Below are 12939 nucleotides of genomic sequence, written 5' to 3'. Positions count from 1 at the left end.
GTTTCTGAATTGTTCTTATCATCAGTCATTGAGAGCATTCTGTAAAAAAGGCAAGTGTCTGTGTAAACAGAAAACAAAAAGCATAGTTAAGATTAAGGTTTAAAAACGGTCTTTAAATAGTTTTTTTTTTTTTTTACACAGCATAAACAGACTTTAAGAGTGTGCGTGAATGAGATGTCAGGACCCAGTCAGTTCATCAGTGTAACAAAGCATCAATAACCTGTACATCTTAGGATATAGTGTTTTCACAGTCCATCTTGTGATAGGTTACAATTGTTATCTCAGAAAAAGTCAATGAAAAATACTTAATGCAACTTTTTGCCATTTATATTACAATTATTTGACAAATATTTATTGTAGGTAGAAAATAGCAAATGGTGCTTTGAGATGTACAACACCCTCTCCCTGCCCCAGACACACAACATTTAGCATCAATTATTTCACCATTTCAGCCCATGCAATAAGTCCAATGCACCTTTTGGTCTATTCAAGTATCCCTTTGCCTAGTTAACCAACACAAAACGTCTGCAGTTTAGGTTAATTAGGCAGGTATAGCTGCTGCGTGTGAAGGGCAGTAGGTTGGTTTGTTTAGCCATTCTGGGGAGGCTGGCTCACATGTCCAGTAGCAGCACTCTGGGATCTTCTACCACAGTCTTGATCTTACGCAGGAAGGTGACCGCCTCTCTGCCGTCGATGAGGCGATGGTCGTACGTCAGAGCCACGTACATCATGGGGCGGATCTCCACCTGCAGCAGAGGAAGAGGAGCTTCAGAGAGACAAATACTGCTTCCTGTCTCTATTCCACATAAACTCAGCAAAAAAAGAAACGTCCTCTCACGGTCAACTGCATTTATTTTCAGCAAACTTAACATGTGTAAATATTTGTATGAACATAAGATTCAACAACTGAGACATAAACTGAACAAGTTCCACAGACATGTGACCAACAGAAATGGAATAATGTGTCCCTGAACAAAGGGGGGGGTCAAAATCAAAAGTAACAGTATCTGCTGTGGCCACCAGCTGCATTAAATACTGCAGTGCATCTCCTCCTCATGGACTGCACCAGATTTGCCAGTTCTTACTGTGGGATGTTACCCCACTCTTCCACCAAGGCACCTGCCAATTTGCGCACATTTCTGGGGGGGAATGGCCCTAGCCCTCACCCTCCGATCCAGCAGGTCCCAGACGTGCTCACTGGGATTGAGATCCGGGCTCTTCCCTGGCTATGACAGAACACTGACATCTCTGTCTTGCAGAAAATCACACACAGAACGAGCAGTATAGCTGGTGGCATTGTCATGCTGGAGGGTCATGTCAGGATGAGCCTGCAGGAAGGGTAGCACATGAGAGGAGAATGTCTTCCCTGTAACGCATAGCGTTGAGATTATCTGCAATGACAACAAGCTCAGTCCAATGACACTGTGAAACACCGCCCCAGACCATGACGGACCCTCCACCTCCAAATCGATCCCGCTCCAGAGTACAGGCCTCGGTGTAACGCTCATTCCATCGATGATAAACGCGAATCTGACCATCACCCCTGGTGAGACAAAACCGAGAATCGTCAGTGAAGAGCAATTTTTGCCAGTCCTGTTTGGTCCAGTGACGGTGGGTTTGTGCCCATAGGCGACGTTGTTGCCGGTGATGTCTGGTGAGGACCTGCCTTACAACAGACCTACAAGCCCTCAGTCCAGCCTCTCTCAGCCTATTGTGGACAGTCTGAGCACTGATGGAGGGATTGTGCGTTCCTGGTGTAACTCGGGTAGTTGTTGTTGCCATCCTGTACTTGTCCCGCAGGTGTGATGTTCGGATGTACCAATCCTGTGCAGGTGTTACACGTGGTCTGCCACTGCGAGGATGATCAGCTGTCCGTCCTGTCTCCCTGTAGCACTGTCTTAGGCATCTCACAGTACGGACATTGCAATTTATTGCCCTGGCCACATCTGCAGTCCTCATGCCTCCTTGCAGCATGCCTAAGGCACGTTCACGCAGATGAGCAGGGACCCTGGGCATCTTTCTTTTGGTGTTTTTCAGAGTCAGTAGAAAGGCCTCTGTAGTGTCCTTAAGTTTTCATAACTGTTACCTTAATTGCCTACCGTCTGTAAGCTGTTAGTGTCTTAACGACCGTTCCACAGGTGCGTGTTCATTAATTGTTTATGGTTCATTGAACAAGCATGGGAAACAGTGTTAAAACCCTTTACAATGAAGATCTGTGAAGTTATTTGGATTTTTATGAATTATCATCTTTGAAAGACAGGGTCCTGAAAATGGGCCGTTTCTTTTTTTGCTGAGTTTATGATAAGGGGGTCTCCTGAGATATGAATCTACAATATATGGAGTAAAATCAAAGTCTACAGAACAGAGCCAACCTTGCCCCCGATGGCCACTGGCCTCTCGAAGATACCGTGCATTCCCAGGATGGCAGACTGCGGAGGGTTGATGATGGGCGTGCCAAACATGGATCCAAACACGCCACCGTTGCTGATGGTGAAGGTTCCTCCATCCATGTCCTCCACAGCCAGCTCATTCTTACGGGCCTGCAATCAACATCATCAACTTAGAGAATGCACAAAGTCCAAACATAAAGTACAGCGAAATCCATGTTATCCTACCTTCTCCCCCAGCTCGTTGATGGTCTTCTCAATGTCAGCGAAGTTCATTCTCTCCACTCCACGGATAACAGGCACCACCAAGCCCTGGGAGACAGGACACATTAGATATTCAGCGTTTTGGTTCATGTACAGTACCAGTCAAATTTGGACACACGTACTCATTCAAGGGTTTTTCTTAATTTTTACTATTTTCTACATTGTAGAATAATCAACACTATGAAATAACACATATGGAATCATGTAGTAAACAAAAATAAGTGTTAAACAAATTAAAATATATTTTATATTTGAGATTCTTCAATGTAGCCACCTTTAGCCTTGATGATAGCTTTGCACATTCTTAGCATTCTCTCAACCACCTTCATGAGAAATGCTTTTTCAACAGTATTGAAGGAGGTCCCACATATGCTGAACACTTGTTGGCTGCTTTTCCTTCACTCTGCGGTCCAACTCGTCCCAAACCATCTCAATTGGGTTGAGGTCGGGGGATTGTGGAGGTCAGGTCATCTGATGCAGCATTCCATATTTTGATTTGTTTAACACTTTTATGGTTACTACATGATTCCAAATGTGTTATTTCATAGTTTTTATGTCTTCACTATAATTCTACAATGTAGAAAATAGTCAAAATAAAGAAAAACCCTTGAATGAGTAGGTGTGTCCAAACTTTTGACTGGTACTGTATATTAGCCCTGTTGTAAAAGTGTTCAATGTGAGTAGCCAACCATCGGCCTTACCTTTGGTGTTGCAACAGCCACACTGATGTCCACGTAGTCCCTGTACACAATCTCTTTGGTGGTGTCGTCAATGACTAAAAAGAGAAACGGTATGAAAGGGATTTGAACATTTTAAATACTGCATTAACTAATAAACTTTCAATCAAATCTAATTGTATTTGTCACATGCGTCGAATACAACAGGTGAAATGCTTACTTACAAGCCCTTAACCAACAATGAGGTTCAAGAAATACAGTTAAGAAAATATTTGCGAAATAAACTAAAGTCATTTAAAAAAATAAAAAGTAACACAAAACAACAATGAGGCTATATACAGGGGATACTGGTACCGAGTCAATGTGCGGGGGTACAGGTTAGTCGAGGTAATTTGTACATGTGGGTAGAGGTAAAGTGACTATGCATTGATAATAAAACAGTGAGTAGGAGCAGGGGGGGGGGGGGGGGCATTTGATTAATTGTTCAGCAGTCTTATGGCTTGGGGGTCGAAGCTCTTAAGGAGGCTATTGGACCTAGACCTGGCACTCCGGTATCACTTGCCGGGTGGCCATTTGAGAGAACAGTCTGCTTTGGCTTCTATGATTCACTTCCTTGAAGCATACAGCGTTTTTGTTTCTGTGGGGAGGGGGCCCACAGACAATTTTACGAGTGAAGATTAACCACTTCTTGACTGTGGCTAGTTTAAAAATTGGCCAGAGAGGCATTAGTGGAGTACACACTAAGTACGGTTGTCTATGTAAATCTCGTTCTTGTTCTTAACCAACTTAACCACATACGCCTGATACCAGTGGATACAGAATGTGTGTTGCCTTATTCAGACTGATATGACAAGTAAAGCAGCTTCTGGGAAAGAGCCCACCTCCGTTGACAGCAGGCTGTTCCATCAGAGCGTATGCTGAAGCCTTCACAAAGGCAGACATGAAGCCCAGCTTGATGTTGTGTTTCTTCAGGAAAGCGTCTTTGTAGGCCTTCCTCATCTCACTGATGTTGCTGTGGAGAGAATTAGGCTCTCATATTGATCGCAAACATGCATTACACGCAATCTTTTCAACCAAACTTTAAAAAAAACGATACTAATTTTTTCAGTAAAAGTTCAGCTTCTCCAGGTCATGGTGATTGAGTGCTATTGACACTGGGTTAATGTTTCACCATCGCTCACTTCTCCTCTGTATGATGAAGGAAAAAGGAAACCGCACACTGCTCTTGATATTATCACTGATATTTAATAAGCTTACGTATCGGCCTCACGGCCTTCGTCAGAGCTTTTGTGAATTTTTTTCAATCAGCACCCCTATGTAGACCTAGCCCCACCCACATCCGTTCCACGCATGGAAAGGGGTTGGAGGCCAAGGGAAAATAAATAAGTGCTACCAAACATAACAATATGCATTTCACAAACACTACAAAAGTGTATAAATAAGACGCATTAAACACGTCCATAAAACCACAATGAGGACCTGCAAAAAGATTGCTCAGATGTGCGAGTGCCTTTTGAATTTCCTCTGTATGATGAAAAAGGCCTCTTGTATCTCTTTTTATTTGTTTGTTTTCCTGTCCCTAACCTGGTTTAAACACTAACGTTTCCTCGCTAACGGCATTAGCCTCTCCCAAGACACTGAGAAAGGAGGGAAGAAGCGATAAAAATCTTCACTTTCAAAAACCCTCTAAATCTTATTGGCCTGTCATAAAAACCCATATCAGTTGAAGCAGCTCGTCCACTCAGAGCGCAGGTCTCTGTGGGCCCCAGTAGACGCTCTGGTCTCGTCCACTCAGAGCGCAGGTCTCTGTGGGCCCCAGTAGACGCTCTGGTCTCGTCCACTCAGAGCGCAGGTCTCTGTGGGCCCCAGTAGACGCTCCGGTCTCCTGGTCTGACTGCTCCTTCGGCTATAGATGAGCCCAGGCCTGGAGGTTTTCCTCCAGACCATCAATGCCAATTCAATCAGGATGCAGAGAAACCCCTGAATAGCTGAAAGCTGACACCCCACATTTGCACGGAAAATAAATCTTCAAAGTGTAATCTTTAGCACAGGGGTCATTTCCTTGTAAATTAATAAAGCCCCAGTTTTAAGAAATCTTATCTTTGTTTTCACCAATATTAGGACCAAATATTTACATTCCATCGTTTAAGAGGAGATCTGGCTTCAAAAAGCATTTCCTATTGAGCAGATTCCAATCTATAACCATCGTCTGTATGGCCTCAGCTTGAATAGCATTTCTTTACTTCTGACCTTACTTTATCTAGACACCTTCATTTTAGACAGGACACATAATCCCTAATATAAATGTATACATTTATATGAGTGAATCTGTTGTACTGAAAGTGTAGTGGTAATGTTTAATATGTTCTGGATGAGTAATCAGCTCCCTTAAGACCCATTTCCTATCTAATAATGTTACTAGAGATAGGGCTTGATAATGTAGGACAACTATTCTGTTATTGCCTACCTCATGTCGACCTCATTAAATGTTGTCAGCATAGCGCAGGTGTTCTGGGCTTCCTTCAGTCTCTGGGAGATTCTCAGACGCATACGGTTCATCTTCACCTGAGACAGAAAATAGGAAAAACAAAAACAACAAAAAAACACTAGAGAATTTTCACAGAAATATTTTAGCTTAAGAGAAAATATCACAACAGCTATGCATTCTATCAGACAGTGTTTTTGTATACTCTACCAACACTATGGTCTGAGCCATTGTGAATATTAAGAATAATGTGGTTCCTTTACTGCAGTATTCCTGATTATGATGCCTCACCCTGTGCTCTGTCCTGACTGGTTTACCCCCTCCATCTGTGACAGCGGCTGGGGCAGCAGGAGCAGCAGTGGGTTTGATGGCTGAAACTGTACCGGACAGACAGGTGAACAGGAGTTGTTAGTGCCACGCCACCTCTTCTTAGCCATTACCAAGTGTCACTGTCAACAGGCAAGGGCCAAGTCATTTATCCTATTTCCATAATCAACAGTGCACACTGGACTGGCTAAATACTTCTCACTTGACATTGAGTTCATTGAGTGGCTGACAGACTAACCTGGTGTGGCAGAGATCGCAGCTCCTGGGATGGGTGGCACTGGGGGCATAGTGGTAGGGATGGGGCCCAGTGCAGAGGGAGCAGGAGAGGGAGTTGTGGCAGCAGCATGGGGGGGTGGAGGAGCTGCTACTGCTGCTGCTGGGGCCTCTGCAGCTTGGGCAGCAACAGCTGAGGAGAGAAAGGTATAAGAATGCATTAGGCAAAATTAATACTAGACAATAGCAATGTGTTTACTTTGTAGGTATAATGTGTAAGTATAATCTAATAGCTCGGTAAACACAACATCTCCCATGCGTCTTGAATTTAGAAGATCTTCTTATGTGGTCCTACCATAGACATGGTAAACTCAGTGGTACTGACCTCCTTTCCGGAGTTTGAAGAGAGCCTGTCCTCCCTCGACCTTCTCCCCATCAGGGACCAGCAGCTCCTCAATCACCCCAGCAGCAGGAGACGGCACCTGCACAGATGTCTGTGGAGCGAGACAAAACATCAAGGACCATGCATGATACATCAAACTTTCCACAGGTCTGTTATTCTAACCATCTACAGTCAACTGTTAGTTTACTATATAAGGCTGTTGTGAAAATGGCAGTTCAAAAGGTGATTCAGCGACCATTAAATACCTTGTCCGTCTCAATTTCGCAAACCACCTCATCCTCTTTGACAGAATCACCAACCGCTGTAAAGAGAGAGTTGCATTAAGCGTGGCAAACAGAAATATCTACCTGGCTGCAACCAACATCTGAATGAGCGCAAGAAACACAGAGACAAACATGTAAGTTGCTGTACCTTTCTCCCACCTCACATCCCCCTCTGTGACAGACTCTGCAAATGCAGGTGTCTTTACTGTGATGACTTCATTCCCTAAAAGACAGAGACAACACAATACTGACTTAATACAATTCTTGTAGTGTTACACAGAATCCCATTACTGCTTAGATCACAAAGGTCAAATAAACGGATGGGAGTCCAGGCTAATACATACCGCAAGCTACAGATGTCTTGAAGTATCTGATTTGGAAGACACTGGACCTGGCTTCACATTTCCTACAAATAAAAAACAGTCAATAGAGAAAGTATAACTGCATAATACAAGGCTAAAACACAGCCAAAGCAATGTTCCAATGAGAAGACAGGTCAATGGTGTAGCTATAATACTTACGTAGGGTTGTTGACAGTGACACTACAGCTAGCTGACGATCCTGCAGGACAGATGACAACAGTACTCAGTTCTAGTGCAGAATCTCAAATGTCACTGAACAAAAATATAAAAAAGGCAACATGCAACAATTTCAAATGTTTTACTGAGCTACAGTTCATATAGGACTCCCGAGTGGTGCGGCAGTCTAAGGCACTGCATCTGAGTGCAAGAGGCGTCACTAGACACCCTGGTTCGAATCCAGGCTGTATCACAACCGGCCCTGATTGGGAGTCCCGTAGGGCGGCGCACAAATTGGCCCAGCATTGTTCAGGTTTGGCCGGTGTAGGCCATCATTGTAAATAAGAATTGAGCATGTTGTTCTTAACTGGACTTGCCTAGTTAAATAAAAGGTTACATTTAAAAATACAAATTAATTTAAATAAGGAAATCAGTCAAATTCATTAGGCTATGGATTTCACATGACTGGTGATACAGATATGCATCAGTTGGTCAAAGATACCTTAAAAAAGGTAGGGGCGTGGATCAGAAAACCAGTCAGTATCTGGTGTGACCACCATTTGCCTCACGCACTGTGACACATCTCCATTACATAGAGTTGATCAAGCTGTTGATTGTGGCCTGTGGAATGTTGTCCCAATCCTCTTCAATGGCTGTGCAAAGTTGCTGGATATTGGCGGAAACTGGAACACGCTGTTGTACATGTCGATCCAGAGCATCCCAAACATGCTCAACGGGTGACATGTTTGGTGAGTATGCAGGCCATGGAAGAACTGGGAAATTTTCAGCTTCCAGGAATTTTTGTACAGATCCTTGTGACATGGATCTGTGCAGGTGAGGTGATGACGGCGGATGAATGGCACGATAATGGGCCTCTGAACCTCGTCATGTATTTCTGTGCATCCAAACTGACATCGATAAAATGCAATTGTGTTCGTTGTCCGTAGCTTATGCCTGCCCATACCGTAACCCCACCGCCACCATGGCACAACTTTGAAATCAGCAAACCACTCGTCCACACGATGTCATACGTCTGCCCTGTACAGTTGAAACTGGGATTCATCAGTGAAGAGCACACTTCTCCAGCATGCCAGCGGCCATCGAAGGTGAGTATTTGCCCACTGAAGTAGTTTACAACGCCGAACTGCAGTCTGGTCAAGACCCTGGTGAGGATGACGAGCATGCAGATGAGCTTCCCTGTGACGGTTTCTGACAGCTCTTTTATTGTGCAAACCCACATTTTCATCAGCTGTCCGGGTGGCTGGTCTCAGACGATCCTGCAGGTGAAAAAGCTGGATGTGGAGGTCCTGGGCTGGCGTGGTTACATGTGGTCTGCTGTTGTGAGGCCGATTGGACGTACTGCCAAATTCGCTAAAACGACGTATAGTAAAAAAAAAAAGAACATTACATGATCTGACAACAGCTCTGCTGGACATTCCTATTGTCAGCATGCCTATTGTGCTCTCCCTCAAAATATGAGACATCTGTGGCATTGTGTTGTGACAAAACTACACATTTTAGAGTGGCCTTTTATTGTCTCCAGCACAAGGTGCACTTGTGTAATGATCATGCTGTTTATTCAGCTTCTTGATATGCCACACCTGTAAGGTGGATGGTGCATCTTGACAAAGGAGAAATGCTAACTGACAGGGATGTAAACAAATTTGTGCACAAAATTCTAAAGAAATAAGCTTTCTGTGCATATGGAACATTTCTGGTATATTTTATTTCAGCTTATGGGACCAACACTTTACATGTTGCATTTATATTTTTGTTCAGTATAAAGAGTTGGGTACTGTAATTAACATGCAGTTTCAAAACACTCACCTGGCACAGCCCGCCGTGCAGACACATTGATTCCCTGTCAAAGAGAACAGTAACCTGTTTGCTATCAATATAAAGTGATCATTAAACAACTCAAAATATATATCATATGCATATGTTATATCCCCCCTTCTAAAACGAGGGAGTGAAAATGCATAAAATCAACAACAGGTGTTTGTTCCCAAGCACCATGTTTACAATGTTCACATGAACAGTCTGACAGACAGACTTTGACATACTGTACCTCACCAGTCAAAGGTCAGTACTGGTGGTCGGGGAGGGCTACTGCCACGTTGAAAAAAACTGGGGAACTCGGAACTCTCCGACTTCCGAGCGTTCAAGTCAACTGGGAACTAGGAGAAAAACTACCTCCGACTCGGACAAATTGTTTTGATTGGTCATCCAACTCAGAATTCCAAGTCGGAAACTTGGGCATCTTTCTAGAACTCAGACCTGCGACCTGAAAAATCACCGAGGTCATGATTTGACCTCGTTTTCTTTTCTTTTTTTACCGAGTTCACAGTTGTCTTGAAAGCGCCATTAATGTATGCGTGTTGTACCAATCGGTGACTTCAACACATGGAAACAATGTAGGCATACACTATTATACAGACTGCTAGGGGATAACTAGCTACTATGACTAAATATATAACCAAGTGAAAATAGATTGATAGAGAGCTGTCTTATCTGTGTATTTGAGAGTTCGACTGGTTTGTTTAATCCAGTTATGCAAAGATTGGACAGTCAATATGATGTCAAATCTGAATAAAAAAAGAACATAGCTTGTTCAAAATATAGCTAGCTAACTAGGCAAAATACAACAGTCTATCATCACAAAAATAGCTGTGTGCTAGCCAAAACTCTCAAATGACCTCAACATATCGTAGCTCGATAGCGAAATAAACCACTGGTTGGCTAACTAGCCAACTTCGTGAAACCAAATATAATGTTAGCTATAATCAAATGATATGGGAGATACTGCTTTAGAATTCAATACCGGGTTGAACCAATGTCGTGCCGGGGAACCGGGTGTCATGCTGTCCTTGGCTTGCAATGTGAAGGCCTACCGCGGCCTACTGCTCAAAGGGCGGCGCTTCTACACCTCTCGCTAACCTAGACCTCTACGTTGGCCGCAGCATGATGAAGCTCCGCGTGAAAGTTTTCCATTTATCTAATGCCTACCTGACGAATGACAGAGAGAGAACGACCGACATTCCGGGTGAGACACCGGGAGTAGGATAACATGGTATCTGTAGTGACAGCAACCTGTCGGCGGGAGGGAATCTCCTCTCCTGTAGTAAGCCAAAAGCTGCTAAAGGCGGAAGCAGTGTGGGAGGAACCAAGAGCCCCAACTGAAGAGGGGATTGATCAAAGGGCTGTCCCAAAAAGGATTCACTGTGGAAAAGCTAGTGGCCCAGAGAGTGAAAATTACTTACAATATATTTGCATAATGCATGTTTGATTTTTCCTCATCTGTCCCTAAATAGGATTGAATAATTACATAATAAGAATATTCATTTGTATTTTATGTCAGTTTATTAATGTGTAATATAGCTTTAAAAAATGGTAGGGCCATTAAATCACTGATAATGTGATATCTAGTCCACATTCAATGAAGTGAGTGCCTACCGGTAAACAAACTATCAGTTCAACACAAATTGTAGCATACATTTTCTTCTCATTCCATAATCAGTTTTCTTGCAAATTGTCCACAAACTCACCACTCTGAAATATTGCCCTATTATGCCAATACATAGATTTGTTGAAAATGACAAAATAATATCTATTAAACAACTAATATGAGCTCAACTAATTAGTTCTATTGAGGATTTGTTTTGAATGATGGTGTAGGCCGTAATTGTTAATTTGTTCATAACTGACTTGCCTAGTTAAATAACGTTGAAATTAAATAAAAAATCATCCTTGGCCTCAGAGTTGAGTCAACTCCGAGGCCACGCCTCTGTTTCTTTTTGATGCATTGACAGTAGCTCCAGCTCTCATCACATTCATTTTCAGTGTATCAACCCCGACTCTACTCACCGCAACAGGTAAGGTGCGCATTCTGTGTGCTCGTTTACTTTGGGACATTCTCAGGATGACAACTAAGACTACATTTCTCAGCAACATCCTTAGTTTCACAACTAAAGGCTGTGATTGTTGACCTTATTGTTAGTTGATGTCAGTATTGTCCACATGCAAATTCATTGGTTGCTTATGATTTCAGCTATGTTGAATTCTTGACGTTTTTTTGTGTGTATCATTAACTCAGTAAATAAAGGCACGTTTGTTTTGTGTTTTTAGGCAAATCTTAGGCACATTTTAAGCTTATTGATTAAACATTTGACATACAAAAACTCTCAATGAGCACTTAGAGACTGCTTTTCACTACAGATTACAAGCTGCAATGTAACATTTTGTAATGTTTGTCTTGTTTAAAAATATATTAATAACTCTATAATTGATGAACTATAGTTTTATGGATAGTTCTGTCATTTCCATGCAGATGGACGTAGGCTATAGGCTACATTTGCTATTATGTTAGAATATCATGCCTCGTTTGGGATTGATCCAAATAAATGTACTTGATAATCATTAATTGCCTAAAGAATAAGACTCTCCTATTAGATAACCTTACTAAAAAAAGTTGTAAGGATGATTCAACAAACGACAGAAATAGTTTCCATCCAATAAAGGGCAAATAATCCATCCTCAAATTGTAAATCAAGTATGGAGATGACCAGTTCTTCAGTCACTGCCATACACCAGGTAGCCTACACAATGTGCAATGTGTTGTAAATTATACATTAAAGACGTGCTGTAAGTGGAATATGAATGACTTCACTGTATTTATTGAGGATGTCTATTTTTCCAACTTTCTGTAGTCATAGTGGTCAGAAATGTATTTGTATTTTTATTTTGATGTGTTTCTCCCTCCAAAAAAAGTTGTTGGAAAGAAAATGTTCGTACTGGTTATAAGGCTATTTACTCACTTATGTAAAACAAAATATTTATCACATGAGGGCTTGGTGAAATATACATTCATTGTGTGTTGTTTTTATAGAATGCAAGTCCGTCATTTGTAATGTGTAATTAATAGTAATTGTGGTAAATTTGATCGATGTTTTTACCAGGAGACATTTTTACTAGCTATCTTGACATGCTGTTTTTACAGAGATAAAAAAATGCAAAAACATGATCCACACATTGGAATAAATCAATTTACAAAGAAACTACAATTGAACGCAAATGAGAGATAAAAACATTCATTCATTTATTTTCCTCTTAATAATATACAGTACCAGTCAAAAGTTTGGAGACACGTACTCATTCAAGGGTTTTTCTTTATTTTTACTATTTTCTACATTGTAGAATAATAGTGAAGACATCAAAACTATGAAATAACACATATGGAATCATGTAGTAACCAAAAAAATGTTAATCAAATCAAAATATATTTTATAGTTGTAAATTCTTCAAAGTAACCACCCTTTGCCTTGATGACAGCTTTGCAAACTCTTGGCATTCTCTCAACCAGCTTCATGAGGAATGCTTTTCTAGCATTCTTGAAGGAGTTTCCA

General features: G+C 41.9%; 1 protein-coding gene across 2 annotated transcripts; it reads right to left on the bottom strand.

Annotated features, from left to right (window-relative positions):
• Positions 1-92: 92 nt before the first annotated feature.
• On the bottom strand, positions 93-10691 carry LOC115162337 (dihydrolipoyllysine-residue succinyltransferase component of 2-oxoglutarate dehydrogenase complex, mitochondrial). 2 transcript variants are annotated; one of them, XM_029713542.1, is made up of 15 exons: positions 10544-10691; positions 9365-9398; positions 7541-7580; positions 7364-7425; positions 7168-7242; positions 7002-7057; positions 6739-6847; positions 6379-6546; positions 6105-6190; positions 5796-5893; positions 4210-4340; positions 3353-3426; positions 2616-2699; positions 2373-2540; positions 93-746 (listed from the first exon to the last, which is right to left on the bottom strand). In XM_029713542.1, exons 1-15 carry the CDS (start codon positions 10604-10606, stop codon positions 612-614), a joined length of 1383 nt encoding a protein of 460 aa, XP_029569402.1. In that variant the 5' UTR covers positions 10607-10691; the 3' UTR covers positions 93-611. The 2 variants fall into 2 exon arrangements, with proteins under 2 accessions (XP_029569402.1, XP_029569403.1); XM_029713543.1 differs by lacking the exon at positions 10544-10691 and adding an exon at positions 10359-10513.
• Positions 10692-12939: the final 2248 nt, after the last annotated feature.

Source organism: Salmo trutta, chromosome 25, assembly GCF_901001165.1.
Source record: "Salmo trutta chromosome 25, fSalTru1.1, whole genome shotgun sequence".
NCBI classification, from domain to species: Eukaryota; Metazoa; Chordata; class Actinopteri; order Salmoniformes; family Salmonidae; genus Salmo; species Salmo trutta.
Note: the sequence above shows the minus strand (reverse complement) of the source record. Positions and strands in the feature narration are given on the sequence as shown.

Coding starts and splice junctions, on each gene's coding strand:
- LOC115162337 (XM_029713542.1), bottom strand. CDS start 10,606: ATGTTATCCTACTCCCGGTGTCTCACCCGGAATGTCGGTCGTTCTCTC. Junction 5,894..6,104: donor CAGTCAGGACAGAGCACAGG/GTGAGGCATCAT, acceptor TTTCTGTCTCAG/GTGAAGATGAACCGTATGCG. Junction 2,700..3,352: donor TGGCTGTTGCAACACCAAAG/GTAAGGCCGATG, acceptor CCTGTCTCCCAG/GGCTTGGTGGTGCCTGTTAT.